The 22135-nt window shown below is 37.8% G+C and overlaps 1 protein-coding gene across 2 annotated transcripts in view; it reads right to left on the reverse strand.

Annotated features, from left to right (window-relative positions):
• LOC149289752 (connector enhancer of kinase suppressor of ras 2-like) overlaps window positions 1-22135 on the reverse strand; it is a 141449-nt gene that overhangs the window by 59707 nt on the left and 59607 nt on the right. For both annotated transcript variants that reach the window (XM_089490196.1, XM_089490195.1), the window contains exons 7-9: window positions 21870-21929; window positions 21108-21176; window positions 2544-2690 (exon numbers count right to left, since the gene is read on the reverse strand). In XM_089490196.1, coding sequence (XP_089346322.1) covers window positions 2544-2690; window positions 21108-21176; window positions 21870-21929 — 276 coding nt within the window. The remainder of the gene's footprint in view (window positions 1-2543; window positions 2691-21107; window positions 21177-21869; window positions 21930-22135) is intronic.

Genomic DNA, 22135 nt, shown 5'->3' on the forward strand with positions numbered 1-22135 from the left:
GCGGAAGTTGTCTACGCAATTCGCGTAGAGCTCTACACGCTGCCCGGACTAAGCACCGGGGACTCAGATGCACCGGTAAGTTGGGGGGGGCATACACAGGAGGATCCAGGTCCCCTGCATCGCTGCGGGGGATCTGGATCTTAGTCTCATAGTCAGACCTATTTGAGGTCTGATTATAAGACGACCCTGATTATAAGACGAGGGGTATTTTTCAGAGCATTTGCTCTGGAAAAAACCTCGTCTTATAATCGAGCAAATATGGTAATTTAGAGGAAATTAATATATATATATTTTCAGGCATCTCTATACAATGGGGTTATATGACATAATACCGGTACTTTACATGTCGAATTTTTAAACGTCCTATTAATGATTTTCAAAGAAAAGGTACCTTCTGAAAAAATGGATTTAACACAGAAAAATGACTTTGCTCAGGATGTAACATTTTCAGGCTTCGGAACACAAAAGTTGCTAATTTTTCAAATATGGTCAGACATTACAGTTGTGGTCTGATTTTCTGCTTTGTGACATTTTTAAGCATGAACTACTTGTTTTCACTCCTCTGTGACGTTCAGATCTGGATTTTGATTCCTGAACCTTAAATCTCTTGTCCATTGACCATTCTTATAAAAACTTGCCTATGTGTTTTTCCAAGTCATGCTGCAAGACCCAATTGCTCCTCAGCTTATGGCCAGATAGTCTCCTGTAGAATTCTCTATTACAAAATAGAAACAATGATTCTATCAATAATGACAATGTTCAGGGTCTGGTGCACCAAAGTCTCTGACATCACTGTGCTTGTCCAGGCTCATATTGTGGAATGCAGTATTTGTTTTTTCACTAGATATAACCCATGTTACCTAAAAGCTTCCATTTTGACTTTTCAGAACTCTTGAGTTGCATCTATGGGCTTCTAGGCAAACTCTAGACAAAGCAAATTTATGTTCTAAAGTTCTTAAACAGAGTTTGGCAGCAAAAACCTGCTTTTACCTCTCCTTGTGGCTCTGACAAAAGGTTTAGTGGAACCCAGTGCCTTATAAATGCGCGTTTAACCCTTTCTAAACAACTGCAGTCTCTGAATCCTTGCATTTTGTTAACTTCAATCTGATAGCAAGGGCCATAGACAGTCAAATATATATTGGGAAGCATTAGTCTAAATCAGGTCTGTTTTATCGTTCACACTTTCTGTACGTTACTACAAAACGAATGTAAAAATAGGCAAAAATTTGAAATTTCCAGTGGAAACAAATACTAAGACAGATTTTTCAATTAAAAGGCAATGTCTAGTACCCGGCACTGCTTAAACTTTCAAAAGCCATGCGTCTTTACTCGCAATAAGTCTCTTACTCCTCAAAGAAAGAAAGCTGGTGCTCTGCAGCTCTCCAGGGGCCAGATCCAAACCCTCCAAGCAAGTACACACCAGGAATATAGGTAAGCAGCACTCAAGTTCACTGCCATCAAATACATTCTGTAAACTTTGCTGTTATGGATTGAGAAAAGCATAAACCGCTTTGCGCTAGGTGCTTCATCATAAGCTTTAAAATTACAAGTTTACAAAATGTATTTGATGGGTGCTAACTTGAGTGCCACTTACCTATTATTCCTGGGGGGTACCTAGTACTGCTTTCAATTATAATCAATAACTAAGCACTTAGTCAGTTTTGAAATTAAGGTTTACACTGACACTTCATTATTTAGCAATCAAACAAACAAAACCAAACTGCTAAATATGTATTGTTTTCATATAAGAGATGGAAAAGCAGAATGAACATAGAAGATAGCTTTCAAACGTCTATGGGTCCAGCAATAAACAAGACTAAAGAAAAACTTTCTTAAGGACGAACAGTTCTATCACCTGAACTCAACTATGGTTATTAATTCTGGCCAGGACTAAAATTGCTACCACAGTGCAGTTTTTCAACCAACAAAAAAGCAAGGATAACATTAAAAAGTAAAAGAAACAATTCAAAATCGCTTTCATGCTTCACTAAAAAGCTAGTAACTTGAGATGCTTACTGATAAACGTGTCCAGGAATAAGTTTTCATTTCATCATCATACCACTAAAAAAATAAGAGGACACTCATTATGATTCAATTATAGTTTGGCGAAATATGCAAACTACTAGAATAAATGTATAATTAAAATCTATTGAAAATGTCATACTTGCTATTCTATTTATTAATGTGGACCTCTCATGCAGCAGCACTTCAGATATTTGCCACAATTCGTTTGTAGAACATGTAGATTTATTATATTAGTATTTTTTTATATATATAATTATCTAGTAATCCAGTAATTAAATGCATGCTTATTTCCTATTTATTCGACGGTATAGTATCTCTGGCTATCCAATTTAGGAAATCAGCTAGATAAATACTACACAAGTTGTCCAAGTGTGGCACGGCTGCCAAGTTTGCCATACAAGTGACCTTGAAAGTCACATTTAGACTGTATGCTGCTGAGATGAGGCACATTTTAAGCATTGCAGAGACCACCTATGGCTAAAATGATGGTGTATGACTTATGGTTAAGCTTTTATTACCTGCAGAGCAAGAGGTTTCCATCTCATATTTTTCAGTAAAGCTGGAGCTGAGGTTAGCATGCTCTGAGGTCGCTTTTTCAAAGTTAAGATAACACCACTCGGGTCCTCTCGTAGTGCATTCACCAAATTTTTCAACTGCCACCCCACCTGGTAACCAGCAAAATTATTACAATAAAATTGAGGCATTGTAGTCATAAAGTAATGATCCCCCCTTTGATAAAGAAAGGGGGAATAAAAGAGGTGATATGGATGATCGCTGTTTCTATAATTGGCAGGTGTAGGCAGATTCAGGAAATGCAAATGTCCTCCATTGATATGTTCTATGATTGCATGATCATTACAATATTTCTGTTTGAATATGAGAACTGAAACATAAAAAAGTGTTGAGAAGGGGCTATTTAATGGAGATCTATCTAATGTTTTTAGTTTGTTCATTTATGTTTTGCAATCAGTGATTTAGAGACATTTGGCTTGCAAGTTTAGAACTACTTTACATCAGGGAACCTGAGATAGTTGGCAAAAGGGTATTCTTTATTTTATTCTGTAGCCATAATTACATGGATTATTGTATGGTACTGAACAGCATAATGTGGGGTTCAAGAAATTAAGTGTAGATTTTAGTTTGTTTTTGTTTTTTACAATATAATGAAAGTTAACATATTAAAATAACATTGACAATTTGTTCTTGTTTTCCAATGCCTTGTCCCCCCTTTTATGTAACATTAGCCATAATAGTACCCTATATTTCCAGAAAAATATCTTCATTGGATACCAGAAATGTCATAGGTATTGGGAGAGTGGCTGGGATGCAGGTGGAGTGACTTGTGAAAAGCAAACTGGGTCAGTTTCATTTTTGACACCAACTAACAATACTAACTACATTTTACGCAAAATAAAGCTGAAAAGAAGATCAGCAATAAGGAATTCAACATTCAGTATATTTTTGAAAATGTCATCCTTAATATGAGGCTTGCCAATGTAAAACATTCTTGTTTAATAGGCAAATCATATTCCAAAATTATGTGGCTAGGTTACAAACAGCCTTCTCTGTCTAGACAGTTCTAAGGATAGAAGATACCTTACCATTAAAAAACAATACCCAAGAGCATGTACTCATGCTTGGTAGCTCTCCAGCGTAGGCTACCTGGAGCTTTCCCTCTTGGGAAGTGGCTTTGTGAGCCTTATGTAAGTGGAGAGAAGGAGGGGAATAGAACACGGTCAAATGCCGCTCCCATGCCCGAAGAAAGAGACCGACCTGAGACCCGGGAAAGCAGCACTTCACCCAGAGACTCCGGGTCAAACCCAGAGAGTTCTCAGGTATGGAGATACGGGCAACATTGCTTTCAAGAGTAGATTACTTGACATACTTTTAAACCACAATAAAATTTTTATTAATTTAAAGAAAATTTGAGTTTGAGTTAGAAATAAATTACATTTGCACAATTTGTTACGTGTTTGATGCAAAACATAGCAAACATGCTAGCAATCTCAATTAAATTGTATTTTACACAATCCTACTATGTTATAGGAAGAACATTTATAACATTATGTAACATTACATCTCTCTAAAAATACACAACATGGTGTAAAAGCCATTTCATGTCAACACGTTATGGCCTTTAAAGCTACAGTGCACACAATTTAAATTTATTGTGCACCCAGCTGTGTGTTACGTGAGCACATGAAGCAATGTAGAGTAATACCGTTTTCATAATACAGTAATTTTGTATACAAAATGAAAATAGCATTTAAGCAAGAAAGTGTGATGGTCAAGCATGCATCTCATGCCATGTTGAACATTCAAAGCATGTTGCAATATTTTTCATGCTTTCAAAATAAGTTCAAAAATTCAGACCAGTACAAATAAAAAAACAAAATTAAAACATACTCACACCTATTTCCATGTTTAATGTCATATATTTATGAATCTTTGTTTTAAACAATATTAAATCTAAACATGGGAGATTGTTATATTAACACACCCAGAAAAGTTCCCAGGTGTGTGCGTGGATGGCACCAATCAAATATCAATAGTAACACGGTGTCTCTTACTACCTGTTTTACATTGGAACTGCCTCGCTACAAAACCTATTGGGACCCATTTTTAAAAGTTTGAAGGTTGATTAAAGGTATTAAAGGGGGTTGAGTGTGGCCTTAAACTGACAGAACATATGCAGACATGGAAGAAACATATGTCAAGATCCCCATGCTTTTAAATTGTCATATGTCCCTAACATTGTATGCACTCAATGGGAATCAATTACTTTAAGTTATAGAATAATTTATTCACTACATTACTCCAATACTGGGGCTGTATCCTTACGTCACACCATCAAAGTACTCATCACAGTACACTTTTCAACAATGTACTGTCTTTTTTCTTCACATGCTATTCGTTACACCAAAAATACAGCCAAGAAAGTGAACACGTATAAAATCAAAGGCTTGTCGACCTCCATGTTTATTTTATCAAGCAGTATCCAAGATCAAACAGTTTGAGTCATTAGCAAAAAAAAAAAAAAAGCTATGGTAAACATTCATTTGACCGTAATAATTACGTATTACACTAGACAATTTCTGTTCATTTCTGACCCTAGCAATATATCAAACTGTGTTCATATGCTTTCAAATAAATAACACAGGCCTGTATAATTCTATAAACTGTAAGGTGAGGAAAACATAAATGCAGATATAAATAACATTCCTTAAGAGCTCTCTAACTGCTGTAAATGCAATCTTCTTACAGCTATTGCTAAAGTACAAATCTGAGCATAAAGTGCCTTAAGAATCTAATGTTTCTAAAAGGTTCTCTTTAGCTGAGTGTTCACTTATACACGTAAAAAACAAGCGAAAGGAATGCGTTCTCTGCTATCTGCGAGTAATCTGAAATTGGGTGAATGGTATGGAGGTCAACCAGACTTAAGTGCTTGCTTGCCCTTCACAGGACCTTGCAGAATCTTTCTGGACCTGTGTAAGAAACTGTGTCTCTGGAGAACAAGTTGGATTGGTTTTGGCATGACTTTGACTCAGCTCATGTCTCACCCATTGTGAGAATAATGTATTCATTATACGGTCTCCACATTCTCAGTGCCACTCAAGACTACTCAAAATCACAATTCCACACCAGGAGATAATCTGCAACATATAATCGAGATTCAGTTCTTTTTCCGCAGATGACTAAGTCAAAATGTCTCTTTGTATTCCAAGCAGGAGAATAAAGGAGGAAATGAAGAGTAACATTTCACATTTTCACTCTAATAAGGGTAATATGTTATAATGGTATAATGTAGTTGGGCAGTGAAAAATATAGAACAAGTAATTACCCAAAACAGACGACGTCTTCAAAAGCCAACCACACATTCCTAAAAGTTACGCCAGAAATACATCCTGGGCAGCTTTGCGCTAATGCATAGTTAACATGGGGAGATTACTCTCCTCACCCACTGAACTATGCAGAACCAACCCATTATCCTTAATAACGCACAATGAAATAACCAAGCTGAAACTACGGATCTCCTGCAAAGTCAACTGCAAAACCGCCCTTCACTAAATGAGCTTCAATGAAAAATGAACAGTTCAGGAAAGTTAAATACCAGTAAGGGAAAGGAGGTGAGGACAGGTAAATCATCAAATCCTTTTCTTATAAAATTTCTCATTGACATATCTCATCAACAGATAGAATTCCCAGTCTGGCAGCACTTGGCGCTTTCTAATAGCTTTAAATGCCTCAATACATATCATGGTTATGGTTAATGCAATAACACAAGAATTATTATCACAATCCCACTCATAGATGCAGCTAAACTTCCAGACCGATATTTCTTTTTTTCACATGCTCATTTGACCTAGTTCTTTCATATCTTATATTACTTTTCCTTTGCATTACCCTCCTGCCAAATCCGTCCTGTCTCTCTGGTTTATTTCAAACATCATTTATTCAACAATCCTATGCCATTTACCAATATACAGTATTGTCCCTTTAAAAAATATTTTCATATATATATATATATATATATATATATATATATATAAATTCATATTTCAGATTTTCCACAATTTTCTTTTAAAAAGCTTTACTGAGACTGCAAACAGCTGAACTATTAATCATAACCTAACCAAAGCCTCGGTATTAGAAGACCAAGTGATAAGGTGGTAAATGCAACAACAAAAAAATAATGCCCCAACTATATCTAAAAGGAGGAGGTCTTTGTTAATGGCAGATGATATTATCATTAACAGGTTGACATCAACATAATTAAAAATATGAAATAAGGGACAAAAAAACAAACAAGAAAAATGAGTAGAAATTCTGGATTAGACAAGAATTAAATATAACTCATTAGAAAGAGAAAAGGAAAAAAACATTAAAGTTAAAAAACATTAAGCTGAACAGGAGGTCTTTCAAGGAGTGATTTGGACGCTGTATCTCTCTCCCCTACTGACAATGACAGGAAGAGTAACTCGATAACTGCTAATTCAACGGGTTGTAAAGTCCTACACACCCAGAACAAGTAAAAGGAACTTTACCATCTCCTCTCCGGCACAGACATCCTTTACTATTCACAGGGATATTTACAGAGATACACGATACCCATCTCTGCTACACGATGCATGTTAACTGGGTCTTTATGTCCCAGTGGCTATGAGTGCATAGGAAACATCTCCATATCCAAGCCTATCTTAACTTTATATGTGCACATAAAATAACAAAACATCTCACATTTTTGTTTTCTTGTTGTATCGCTTACAGCTCCTGATGTTACAACAATGTCATGCTTCACTGCGAAAAGAGAACCGGTGAATACCAATGTCTCATTCAGTACCTGAGTAAGTCTAATTTTTGCTTCTCTTGCCTATCAATTGAAGAAATTACTCCTGCGGAGAATACAAATTTTCATTTTCCATCAGCATGTTCGGCCACAGTACCCCCTGCTACCAACAAATGAACGATTGTATGGCAATCACGTGCACACCGGTATCTGCATAGAAAATCCTTCATGAAATGCTCCAATATGGCAATTTTTTCAATCAGCCAAGTAATTAATAATGATTATCTCTAGTGGTTTTACAACAGATGCTCATGCTGTGGAAACTGTTAAACAACACTAAAGACGTCCACAGAAAACAATCGTATTTCTCTCTTTAGTACCAGGGATACGCAGTGTCTTGTTTGGGAATGATTTGTACCCATACTATAAATTGTTACAGAAATGATTCTGACCAATAAAAAAAATCATAATTATTGATTGGTATATTTTCTATAGAAGAGACATGTATGGTATTTAATATACATTTAAATGTCCACCATTTGAAGCTAGGTGGACATGCAGGAATGCCAGCCCAATGATTAAACAACAGCGCATTGCAAATGTACAGTAGCAGTGGTTATCAGCTATAATACCCTTAACGTTGACATTAAAGCAGTAGCGTACCTAGCGGGGGGCGGGGCGGTCCGCACCGGGTGCCGCTCATCAGGGAGGGTGCCAACTTGCCGGCACCCCTCCAGAGACGGACAGTAATGTCCGCCGTCGGAGGAGCAGGCTCGCAAGGGAGCGATATCGGAGGTCTTTAACAGACCTCCGGCTCCCTTGAGTGATTTTAAGCCGGTTCAAGAATCCGCGCGGCAACAGCTGCTGTGCTGTTGTCAGATCCCGGCGCCCACCGCCGTCCGTGCCCTCTGAACCAGAAGAAGACAGAAGAACTGAATAAGAGGAGTGAAGAGGAGAAAAAGGAGCTGTAAGGAGAAAAGAGGAAAGGTAGGAAAGCATTCAGTGACAGTGACAGTGAGAGTGGATTGGTATATGTGTGGATTGGATTGGTATATGTGTGACTTGGTATATGTGTGGCTTGGTAAGTGTGTGAGAGTGATGGGTGTTATGCTGTACCATTTCCAATGTATTTTTCATTATATAATTATGCCCTAAGGTACATCATAACTCCCATCACTCTATACTGTTCCATACAGTGGCAGAGCTGGGAGACAGAGGCCTTGCACCCCCACCACAGGACTCCTGAAAGGTAAGTGAACTTCAAAGAGGGACAGGGTAGATAGTTAGGAGGGGTAGATAGTTAGGAGGGGTAGATAGGGAGAAGGGAGTGAGACGGGGTAGATATGGCAGAAGGGAGTGAGAAGGGTTAGATAAGGAAATCATACTCCTATCATGCCAAGTCTGGGAGTACCATCCTGGAATCTGGGTATGCCTGGGCATGATAGGAATGTGATTGCTGTTAACAATCATATATATATATATGCTGTACAACCGTCAATGTCTGCCTCAGTATATAGTGATAGGTGTTATGCTGTACCACCGTCAATGTCTGCCTCAGTATATAGTGATAAGTGTTATGCTGTACCACCGTCAATGTCTGCCTCAGTATATAATGATAACAGTAATGCTGTACCACCTTCAGTGTCTGCGCCGGTATATAACGGTAGAAGCTATGCAGTTTTTATAAGTGTGTGTGGGGGGGGGGGGTGCCACATACAGGATCCGCCCCAGGTGCCAAATACTCTAGGTACGCCCCTGCGTTAAAGTTACAGGACTAAAAGGACTTGAATCCCAAAGAGGATCGTATAAAATGCGTATGAAATAAGGAGCTGCAATCTTATTTCATACGCACACACAAGCACACCTTCAAACAGCGTGAGGCACTGATCCAGAACACTTGGAAGGTGTGCTTAGATGTGAGTATGAAATAGGATTGCCGATATCAACCAATGTGAACGTTTCTATGATCATTTTTGCGAGGTTAGCAAGCTGTGTATCCATATAAAAAGATTGTTTCCACTGGTGTAACATGCCAGATAGAACTACCCCAATTACTGTGAATCCTTATTAACGCCAATCATAAGTAAATCAGCTTATATCTGTGGTTAGTAACACATTTGGAAGGAATTGGTGCAATATTTTGTTATTTTCCCAATGTGGACAATGCATTGACAATGTAGTAAATAAACATTCTGCACATCATAATTATTGGCAGTCTCTTCCATGTTCTGAAAGGTCATACCGATCAACTTCATTAGATGGACGTTATCCTCAGCAATCATGCTGGTGTGGCAAGTACCTTAAACTTGTTTTACACAAAAGCTTATAATCACTAATGTCCTTGAACATTAAGAACTAATGTACGCAGATGAACACTCTGGATGCTTAATTTATGATGTTGAACATGAATTACCTTATGTTAGAAAGAATGTCAATAATAATAATAATAATAATAATAATAATATTATCCTGTGCCTGTAAAATGGAGGCCATCCGACCTAATCTACCAGCACTTTGTAGGATAAACATCTATTATACCTGCTTTACTACTTCTAGTTTACAAAATATTCCCTGGATATGCACAGGTTAAAGCCACGCATACCATTGTAAACGTAAAATGCACGCTCACATCTCAAACAAAATAACTTTGCCTCGTCTTGGTTATATTTCAGGTTTTATTTTAGCTAAATAGGGGACTTGATATTTTATGACCGCAGATTAAAAAGCCAAAACAATGAATTCTGCCGTATTAGTTTGACTGTGGTTTTTAAATATTCAACACAAGTGGTAAAACGGTGGGTTTATGTAAATCTTTAATACCTCTCATGAATATGCATCACAGTTTTGGGAACCAGATTAAAAGAGGATTGTCTAATTGGGTTAGAAATAGCTTCGCGGGAGAGAGTATATGTTTTTTGTTGTTCCATAAGTCTACTAACTGTAGGTTACAAACTAAACTGGGAGTGTTTGCACGTATCACTATAATAATGATTTGGGAAAAACAAAATATTTTATTCCTTTACAAAATTGCACAAATGTCCAGAGCCCCCCAGTTTTAATAAATATAAATATTAGAAACTGAAAAGAGACTGAATTCCGTTCTCATTTTTTCCCCCATCAACTAATAACTGGATTTAAAGTTTTAATGAGGCAACAGAGCTGCCATCTTATTTAATGGCAGCCCTCTCTACAACAGTAGCCCTACATCCTACAATGCTATATACACACACACATACAAAAAAATGTACGTGGAAAATGGCTAGATCGAAGCCAGGCTGGCCAAGGTTATAATCCAGCAATTTTCAGGAGGTCAGATAATTGGGAATGATGAAAATTTTCACATAGATTCTATTATTCAGTTGAATATATTATTCAACACGGAATTATGAAACCTTTCACAAAGACTGTATTATTCAATTGGGTACAATGTGCCATAGAAGAAAAAAGTTACAAGAACTCACAGACAAACCAATGCATTATACAGTATATAATTCTCTCTAGACATATAATTTGTAAAGCTTTCCCAAGTCCATCGGAAGAACACGCGTTAAAGAGAAAAGCAACATCATGCAGGTGCTGTTCTGTTATTTCAAGCAAAAAGGAACAGAAAGGTGTGATTTGTCATGGGGTTAGAGTGATTTTAAAGGTATTGGAGCATTTGGCAGAACTATGGGGGAGGATTAACATTTGGCAACACCTTAGGTAAAGGTTCTTGGACTGCTTGTACATGATCTGTAAATCTGACAGCTACATTTAATGTTAGGAAATAAATGGCCAGAAAAAAAAATGCCTCTAACTTAGGTAGGAAGCAGGACGGAAAACAATGTCATATAATGGATGAGCTGCAATAATTACCGGCTTACTCTTTCCAAATGCTGAGAAGAGCAGACGTTTAAACATAGTTGCCCGAGATTTTACAAATCAGCAAAGCATGCTCTAGGTAATCCCTGCCAAGGAAACTAAATTTGTATGACTACACAGGAATAAAAAGTACTTAAAAAAAAAAAATCACTGTAATGCAGACAAATTCTTTATTATATTACTTAATGATCTTTAAAAGTTTGGAGAGGACCCAATACAGGAAAATCAGTTTAGCTTCCTGATTATTGAGTGACATCATCAAACACATGGACATTGTAAAAATATATATTATGGATAATATGTTGTGACAACGTTGCAAAAAGATTTAATAATCTACAATGTATGATGTAGCATGTTCCGAAGTGTCACTTCTAGAGCTTTTTAAACTAACTATAATAGAACATGTAGCTACATCATGACCTTATTAGTCGCTATTAAAGAACAGTTGTGATGTTACTGTCCAGATCATTAAGCCCTCACACTGTTATCTATATATTACCATTCAAACACCACAAACATTCTGTTATGCCAGTACCTTTTGCTTTTACATCCGGAACTAATTTAGATATTTTTTTTTTAATTTAGCCAAACAAAATACTGCTTTCCGATAAGGCAGATAATGAAGAAAAGGAACATATAAGCAGAGATAACCTCATGTGAAAATACTATGACATGAGGACCATCATTGTACAAGCAAAATATATTTCTTTACTTTAATATCCCTGACACCCCCCCAATATAGAAGAATGCTTATTATAGTATTCTTCCAAAACAAAAATAATTTCAGGCACTTACCAGACACAGAAGATGCAGCCGCCCTAATCCACCATGGTCCAGCTATTCTTGGCACTGATTAGCCGCATGAAGCAGCAAATCAATGGGAGCACTTTCCACACATGTGCACATGGTTTAGACCCCGGCACGTGGAGTTCCCAGAGCCAACACTGGACGAAAGTATATCACGTGCAAGGAGATACGTTCGACCGAACACATCTCCCGCTAGCCATTTAACGGGGGGGGGGGGCAAATACATATAGGGGTATTCTGCAGAATTGACCATCTAGCTTTCACATGCATTGAAGTGCATATGATGGCTAGAGTGTCAATTTAACTATCCATGGCATTAAAAAATAAGCATTCATTGTCACATCAATGTAAAGGATATATGGTCTTTTCGTCATTCTGTTTATATTTCTATAAGATACACACATGGGTATTACATCTATATACTTAATGAGAGAGTCTTAAAACACATGTAAAGCAAACTTTTGTTATAGGTTTGTACAATAGTCATCTTAAGTGATTATATTAAAAAAGCCAACTGACTTACCTTGTGATGTTCACTTCCTAAAGCAATCATTCTCTGTCCTGTAGGGCAGAGCCATTCTTGTTGCGAGATCCTCATTGTCCAAAGATAACTTAGTTGGCTTTTTTATTCTCTCCCTTAAGATAATGGTTGTGTTAATCTTACTTTTAATATAAGTACGGTTTGCCTAATATAAGAAAGCTTTTTACCGATTGGGTTTCTATGAGTCCTATGGTTTATCTTAATAGGATCACTATTTTACTCATGAGGATGAATGTTCTATAGGAGACAATCCAAGCTTGCACCACTGATGGCAAGCTATCAAGCAATGTCTTCTCTCCATTGAGCTTTTCAGACATCTGCAGCTTGGACAGTAAATGTGTATCGCATGATCAATTATTTGACAATTTCAGCATGATTTGTGTTAAACTTAAATAGTCATGTTTGTAATACATCCCTTCTCATATTCAAACACAATATATAACATATTATATAATGAGACTGCATTAACCTATTTTAGAATATATTCAGATTTAAACCAAAAAAGGCATCAAGCGGATTCCACCAATCACATAGCAAAGGCAAACATTGGGCTTGAACACAGCGTGACCCTACATCTTACCTAACTGTAGTACACTGTATAAACTATGTTGCGACTGAAAATGCCAACAAGGCCTTCAAGATCCATAACAAATCTCATCTGTCCAAGTTGTGTACCCAAACATTGCCTCTCTTCTAAAATGTACCTTCAGAAAGTGCTCCGTACAGACTGTGCTGGTTCATAGATGCTGGGAAAATAAGCGAGGCCTCCTCTGTGGCATTCTAACAACTATGCTTAGATGTTAATCTGCTGAAAATGAGCTAACACATGCACAAACTGAGCTGAAAAGAAATAACCTCACTGCATCTGTAATCATAAACCAAATGTGCCTTACCTTTCTGTTTCCCTGTGTTATTTCCCTACAGACAGGAGCTACGTGGTCTTGGCATAATGCATGTGCATAATTCAAAATTACATCGTATAGCGAGTACTCCATCTTCCAAATATTTGGGCAAACCCTTCTTAAAATATTCTTAATAGGAAAATATTATACTGAACAAACAAGAGCCAGAGAAACTCATGAGAACAATAAGGCTCGACTTGGCCGGCAACAAGGTATCTGCAAAAAATACTTTTCAATGTCAATCTTTTTTGTTATAATACCACAAGGTCTCAGTAGGCTTCATTAGGCCTACATCTCTACCTGCTCTCGCGAAAATAAACTTTATAGGACAGTATAACTAACACCAAAACATATGGTATTTAATCATTTTCTTCATTTGCTTTTCAATTAGAAGTGAGTAAGCCTGTGAGTGGGCTCCGTAGACTTAAAGCTCCAAAGATAGAGAAGCACTTTTAGCTGTTATTTTTTTTAAACGTTAGATAGCTATACATTTCTGTATTGAATGATTAATAATAAAATTAATATTTTTTTAAATCACAAAAATATGTAACAGTAGTAGTGCTAGATGCTCGTGTTAAAACCCAGGCAGCTTACTGCAACTTGTTGCTTGACCAATTGACACTAGTGGAATTCAAGGATCATGGGACATAAAGGAGAATGAAAATGTTTTACCTACACCTTTGTATTTGCAACGCACCAAGCAAAACATTTAAATAAAATAGAGCATGAAACAAACAAAAAAAAAGAACACGAACAGTTGGATTCAGTCATTATTTTATCTCATAAGTTTTAGTTGCCGATTAACTAAAAACAGTGGCAGGAGACCCAGGTATAGCCCTTACTATGTAACTGTTGTCATTATGTGACCAGCTTATTCCTTCAAGCACATATGGTGGAAACCGAAAAAGAACAATAACCTAATGAAAAAGCAGGTGCTTCTGTAACAACTCAAAAGAGATTATTTATTATTATGAAAAGGTGGCACCGGCAGACTAATATATACATGAAACAAAATCTAATAGAACCTATGCAATAGCAAAACATGAATGGCTCATGCAATTCGAATTTGTTTAAGTGTGCATCCAGGCAATTCTAGGCTCTGAAGCTTATTCTTATATCAAAGGTTTGTCAAAAATCTTTGATCTGGAAAGTGTACTTCAAAATTGTAGTGCATGGTTGAAGAAAAGAAAAAAAAAAAAAAGTATGTTGTCAATACAAAAAATATCAGTCATTTAGAATTTTTCAAACAGTTCAAAAGTTTTATAATCTCATATAAAAAAAAAATCTAGTTTTATATTTTTAATTCTGCTAAAAATACATATGTTAGTTTTTGTGTTTAAGTATGTTAGTATGTGTAAGTCTGGTACTATGTTAGTGTGTGTATGTGTTTTTTTTACAGTGTTTATAGAAGGAGCTTGGGTGTCCGCCACGCATCCACGCATTTGTTGCTACCCCATTGAGTAGGGAGGCAGCGGTGTGTGTGTGTGTGTGTGTGTGTGTATATATATATATAGATATATATAATGTATAGTGTTAAGAGTCAGTGGGTGTGTGTTAGTGTATATTATTGGATAGTCTGTGCTTGTATATAAGAGTGTGGTCTTAGCCTGTGCGTGCATATGATGTGTGTGATACTGTATGGAATTACCATGAAGGTGTACAACCACTTGTAGTGTTAGAGAGTGTATTAGTGTATGGGGTAAGCATGCCTGTATATGATGTTAGCATGTGTGCATTACAGTATGGTGTTAGAGTGTGTAAGTGTTTGGTGTTAGCATGAATGTATGTGTGTTAGCATGCGTGTGGGAGTGTTAGCGTATGATGTTAATGAGAGTTTGTGCGTCAGTATATGTTTGCGAGTTGGGCTTCATTAAATACTGCACACAGCTGCCACTAACCCTATACTTGTCCCTGTTGAGTGATGGGTGAGGCAAAAGGTAGGACTTGGGGGATCTTAAGGTGGAGTGATGGGTGGAGCCATGGGAGGGGCAAGAGGGTCCAGGTGTTAAGCATGTACTGTGCCCCAAAATGACATTCCTGTTGAGGCATTCAAACTATGCTCTTCTCAATGGTGTGTACAAGTTTTAGAGTTACATGAATACTGGTGATCCAATTCAGAACGTCTTTACTTCCTGCATTTTATAAAAGGGACATCACTAGGACCACTTGGTTGCCATCATTAAAAAGTCATTACAATAAGAAAAGGGATGTCAGCTCATTTATAATGCTCCCAGGTATGATTAAATCATTAATGTCCAGTAACACTGTACTACATACTGCATTGTCTGAGCTACTTTCTCCATTCAGAAATCATCCTTCTTTGATGTCAAACAAGCATAACTAAGTAAAGTCAACTGGGATTATCCTTGTTTTGTGTATGACACACTTCAAAAGACACAAGCATCCTGCCAAAGGGAAAGTGTACAGCCAAATGGGCAAAGTCTTTTGTGGTTTTTGTCTAGTGTGTTTAGTGTTCACACCATAACGCAGACAAAGTTATTCTAAGCATCAATCCTCTATACTGCTTGTGAAAATCCGTTTGTTGGAAGGTTAAGCTAATGTCCCTTGCTAATCAGGATGATTAAAATTGCCATCATTCAACAAAATGTAGCTCAAGTAAAATTTGAGCAACTGCTTAATCTATTATTACACATGCAGAACACACTTCCAAAGTTAACACAGTAATGTGAACAAAATCCACCAACCCTTCTTTACAAATACATTTATAGTTGCCTTAAGATGAAATACACATTGTACTCAATTCCCTTTTTCCTTGCATCCAAACGATCATCATTCAATCATCTAAGGCTGAATCAAAATATTATAGTAAAGGGAATTGCTCACCAGATTTGTAAATTCTTTAAATAAAAAAGCAACATAAAATGTATCAGTAGTAAATTAAGATTCAGGAGGCCGTGTCTATGGATATTTTTGATCATAGTTGACAAAACACAGACAACCCCGTCCCAGAACCACATGTCTGTTTAAAGGGGAAGTACCATATTTGCTCGATTATAAGAAGACCCTGATTCTAAAACGACCCCCCAAAATCTGAATGTAAAAAAAAAAAATATAAGACGACCCTAAAGGAAAAAAGTTTTACCAGTAAATGTTAATTCATGTAAACTATTTTTTTAAATAAAAGCTATGATTGAGAAAAATATTTTTTTTGTTTTTATTTCCTTGTATTTTCCAACCTGTCCCCTAGTTACGCACATCTGCCCCCAGGCTTGCCACACCAATATGGCACTGTGGCCCATGATATGCCTTTTAACCCTCCATATATGCCACTGTGCCCCATGGTATGCCTTTTGACTCCCTATGTGCCACTCTGCCTCCAGAAATGCCTTATACCCCTATATCCCATTCTGGCATTTAGGGGGTTAAAATGCATATTATGGGGCAGAGTGGCATATAGGGAGGTATAAGGCATTCCAGGAGGCAGAGTGGCATTAAGGGAGTTAAAAGGCATTGTATAGAGCACTCTGCCTCCAGAAATGCCTTATACCCCTATATGCCACTCTGGCATTTAGGGGGTTAAAAGGCATATTATGGGGCAGAGTGGCATATAGGGAGGTATAAGGCATTTCAGGAGGCAGAGTGCTCTATTAAATGCCCCCTTAACGCCACTCTGCCTCCTACCTCCCTATATGCCACTCTGCCCCATAATATGCCTTTTAACCCCCTAAGTGCCAGAGTGGCATATAGGGGTATAAGGCATTCCAGAAATGCCCTATGCCCCCATTTAACACACACACACACACTTACTTACCGGTGCTTCCAATTTCCTGCTGTATTGCCGAGGCAGCGGGTTGACGTCTCCTTCCGCTGCAGCCGGAAGGAGGTGGAGTTGGCAGCGGGGGTTTGTCTGCGTCCGTCGCGGATACCTTCCCCGGCTGTCAGAGATCAGAGTTCCCCGCACCGGGGGGGGGGGGGGGGGGGGGGAAGACAGGAGGATCCAGGTCCCCGGCAGCGGTGCGGGGGATCTGGATCTTAGTCTCATAATCAGACCTCTATTTGAGGTCTGATTAGAAGACGACCCCGATTAGAAGACGAGGGGTATTTTTCCAGAGCATGAAAAAAACCTCGTCTTATAATCGAGCAAATACGGTAATAACCGATTTGCCACAGAGGAAATTAGACTAGATGTACCAAATGGTTCTTCTGCTGTCAAATTCTATGTTTACATGGTTTAGTTCCATTAAGCAAACAAGCAGTCAGTATTATGCTCACATTCACACACAGGAAGAAAGGTAATTTTAACTGACTTGGCACTAAAAGATGAAATTATAAAAAAATATTCTTTCATTAGAGTAGCTCATTTAATAAAATACCGTATTTGCCCGAATATAGGCCGCACTCCCCCCCCTTTTAAGTCTTAAAAATGGGGGTGCGGCCTATAATCAGGGTTTATCACAGGGAATGCGCAATTCGTATCGCCCGAGACATGCAGCTCCAGGTGCCGGGTGGGTGTTTTTTTTTTCATTTAGCCCTGCTGCGGGCAAGCAGCAGGGTTAGGATCCAGATCCCCACAGTGCTGCAGGGGACCTGTTCTTCTCCAGCAGCCGGTGGATGTCTGCGCAATGTGCGTAGACAATCTCTGCTGCCGGCACTTACACCGGGCTTCTATGGTGGAGCACCAGCGTGACATAACCTTCCGGTGCTCCACCAAAGAAGCCCTCATATACACTCAAAAAATGCACTACTACATACATCATAAAATTATATTACTAGCTGTCGGTAGATACAGTTGAGAGGATACATTTTCTGACGGTAAACTGATGTACAAGACATTCACAAGCTACTCAATTAAAGAAAAAAAAAAACACATTTACCATATTATAAAATAGTAAAAATAATTTTTTGAGGGAAAAAAAGAAAAGTAAAAACTAAACAATTCACCCAAGCGTATTATTAATTTTAAGTACCAACAATGACATATGGGCAAACACTAGCTGTCCCCCTACAAAATATGTAAATTAGTTGAAATATTAAAAGTTAAAGAAATAGAATTGCAAAATTGCATTATCTTCAATGCTACTTCAATAACCATAATGTGTTACAGATCAGTGCACGTAATCAATTTAGCAATTTTAATGTTACAAATTCATGGTACAAAAAGACTTATTTTTCAAGAAGCCTTGTGGGGACAGAGAAGTAAACAAAGCAGTAAAGCACATTATTACTAATTATTATTATTAATGTGACAAAAGCTGATAAAGAAGGTTTTAAGGGTTATGCCAATATAGCTGCAGTTAAACCAAATCCAGTAATTACTTGGTGAATGACTCAATCAAGCATATTATAGTCATGTAATAATAAAACATTTTTACAGGTGCATTTTATTACACATATACACATTTATAAAAAAAAAACAAATAGAGGGATCGACTTAAAGAGACAGTTTAATGTCCCTGACAGCCTTTCCCAAAAGGGACACCATGTAGATTAAAAAGGAACCTCTCAGCTATCATACACTTTAAAGTACACATGATGGCTTGAGTGACCTTTAATAACTTTACCAATTCAAAAAGCATTAAAGCTACATTAAAGTAATGATATGTAGACCTGACACAAGTACAGGTAATCAGCTTACCTAACAGATACAGAAGAAGCACCAAAATGCCACAATATTCATTTTATATCTAACCACGTCTGCCCGATATTAACACAATATAGCAACACGGACCCTTGTTTTATAGATGCTAAACTTAGAGCTGTGTATTCAAGAAGTTTGCACGCCCACAGCATTCTACAATTTACTTCAAGCAGACACGAAAGACTCCTTTCCATTTTAGCCAGCTAATGGTTGTAAATTATACAAGTCTCTCATCATCCGCTATCTGACAGTGAGCTATCAGGGGAACCGACAAAACCTTAAAGAACACTAACGAAACACAGACCATTTTACTAATATTACTAAACATGAAGCTCAACATAATTAATCCTTTGGAAGAAGTCATACGGATGAGCGACTGGGCTAACAACACAGAGAGGGTGGCAATGTTACATACTGCGTCTGACAAAGGAGAAACCTTACTGCTGAGACTCAAAAGGACTAAGTCATGTACTTGAAACAACCTACAAAGCAGTCTGTTAGATCTAGCAACCAGAGTCACATCTCTCACTGATATATACTTATCTATGGCACGACTATATCAAAACGGGTTTTTCAGTTTTTAATCTGGGCAAGGGAGGGGTATTTGGACACTACCGCTACCCGTCAACTTCCCTCCCACCCCTCCAGCTCCAGGCCCGATCATGTGACAAAAAAACCAGCACCAGCAGATTGTTGCCAAAGACCCCAAAAAAAACTTCTACAAAACTTGTGCTGTCCCCCCCCCCCTATTTTTCTCATATGGAGATTCTCCTCTACATATGAAGATTTAGTTAAATCACAATTTAGGAGACTAATTAATTAGATCCTATGCTATGGTTTAAGCTTATTCTATTTCATTTTATGAAACTAATAATTTCACCTTTAATGGGATAATAAATAGTTCTCAGCACTGTAAAATTTTATTATCTCAATTTAATGTTTTATTTGATTAAACCATTAAAGGGGTTTTGTCTAAGTGGAACAGTGGTAGGTCTGCCTTATTTAGTTTTTTAGATGTAGGCAGATGAGGAGGTTTGGTGTAGCCGGTGTTCGGGATATGAAAAAATGGTAGCAAGGTAATTTTCTTGCCGTTTTCCTTCTTCCTAACACAACAGTAACGTACACAGGGTTAGTGTGACCCGTCTTACCCATCTTATTAATAGAGCGCTAGCAGCTTCTGTAGCACTATGAATGGAAAATACTAAATAAAAAATAACATTAAAATTAGTAACAACATTAAACTGGCATAGTGGTACGAGAAGAGATGCGGGTCCTGCTCTTGGGTGCTTACAGTATATTTTCCCTATGAATAATATGTTATATATGAAACTCTCATACACAGTAGCCGAGTCATTCCTATATCAGGTATAACAAGTGGCCTTGTGGTTTCATACTACACTAAGAGTTTACTTTCACAATACTCCAGCTGTGCATTAAGAAAAGAAAATAAGTCTTGTAGGTCATCAGTGACTACCATAACTTCTACTACATAGCACTTACATGACAAAGAAGTGCTAATCAGCCTGCAGAGACGATTTATGTGTTTACTTAATGTATAGCTGAAACATGTTCGGTGTAAGTTCAAGTGTTCAGACTTTTCTTGAATCATCAGCATCTGAACAATGCTGAGGACGACGTGTTTTTTAATCAAGCTACTCTCTCGTTTACATGTGATCACCACCTTTGCAGGGAAGCGCACAGCTCAGGCTGTAGATGGTACTGCGATCACGATTAAGCGGAAGGAGGAGTAGACATTTCATCGTTCTTTGGACAGCATAGAAAGTATGAAAAGCAACATGAGGGGATCCTGGTGAAGATACTGTATAGCCATATACCTAAACCCAAAACCTCTCCTTTTTAGCCCAGCAAATAGTTTCATTTCATGCAATGAATGTCACACAACTGATTCACAAACATTGCATCACCTTATTAAATATTTATCGTTCTATCAGCAATAATGAGCCAGTACACACACAGCAGGGCAATGCTCTACAGATGGGCTTGTATAACGGTGCATATCTTGCAAAGCTTTTAATGCATGCTTTAAATATCCAGATGCCAATGGTTGAAATGCCGCATACATACCACAGTTTGATGGTTCACTTGGATCACTTCATCCCCTGCATGGATCTTCTTACATCGATCAGCAGGAGACTACAAAATAAGCAATTATGACTCTTATATCAGCTTACAATTGTACAAATGATTACATACAAACAAGTATTTTTCAACAATGCTTGATATGAAAATATAAACATTTGTAGATTCTGCAGTTACAAATTCTCTTGCAATGATCAAATAATTTCAGAGTGAAAAGTGGTTTTATTGCTGAACGGCATATTGACTTGCCTCTGGGGCAGTATCTATACTTCTGGGCTCTGGCTACCCAGAGCCTTGCTTGCGAGACGCGTCCAGCACTGCACACTGACGTCGGCGGGCGGTCCCGCTGACGTAAATGGGAGTTCCTGCTGACGGCAGCGGGAAACATCCCCATTTAAAGGAAAAAATGGGCGGGGACCCGGGTGTGTCAAGACCCCGCTCCCGCGACCCGGTGGATTCCGGTCTTGATCCGGAGAACTGGAGGAGCAGCGCTCACCCGGCAATCTCCGGGTCAAACCCTGAGAGCTCCCAGGTATGGCAGTATCTTAGTATGGGAGTGGGATGGGGGATATGGTTCCAACCACCCCTTTCAGGCCACCTTAAAAGCTTAACCGGTCCACTTTCATACTAAACCACCAAGATGCGAAGTAGAGTAAGAATCTAACATTGCCTGTGTATGCCTATGAGAATACATAAAGGTGGCCTAGTTATGCCACTCGGGATTTGGATTTTTTATTCCTTACTTACATTTTCTGTTGTTCCAGTAATCACATGAAGTCCATCATACGTGGATTTAATGTACATACCCTGATAGAAAGAAGAAAAAAAACATTAAGATGGGTCAGCCAGGTTAATGAAGGTGTGGCACTTATATGGAAATATAGAGAAAAAATAATTTCAAGATACTTAAAAAAAAAAAAATACTGTGTTTTTTTTGGTGCTAATCTGTTTGAATAAGATTTCATCTGAGGAGCACCGGAGTTTTCATTATCAAACATTTCCCAGCTTTGTAA

The sequence above is a fragment of the Sceloporus occidentalis genome, unplaced genomic scaffold (genome assembly GCF_023333645.1).
Source record: "Sceloporus occidentalis isolate IW3139 unplaced genomic scaffold, rSceOcc1.0.p SCAF_43, whole genome shotgun sequence".
NCBI classification, from domain to species: Eukaryota; Metazoa; Chordata; class Lepidosauria; order Squamata; family Phrynosomatidae; genus Sceloporus; species Sceloporus occidentalis.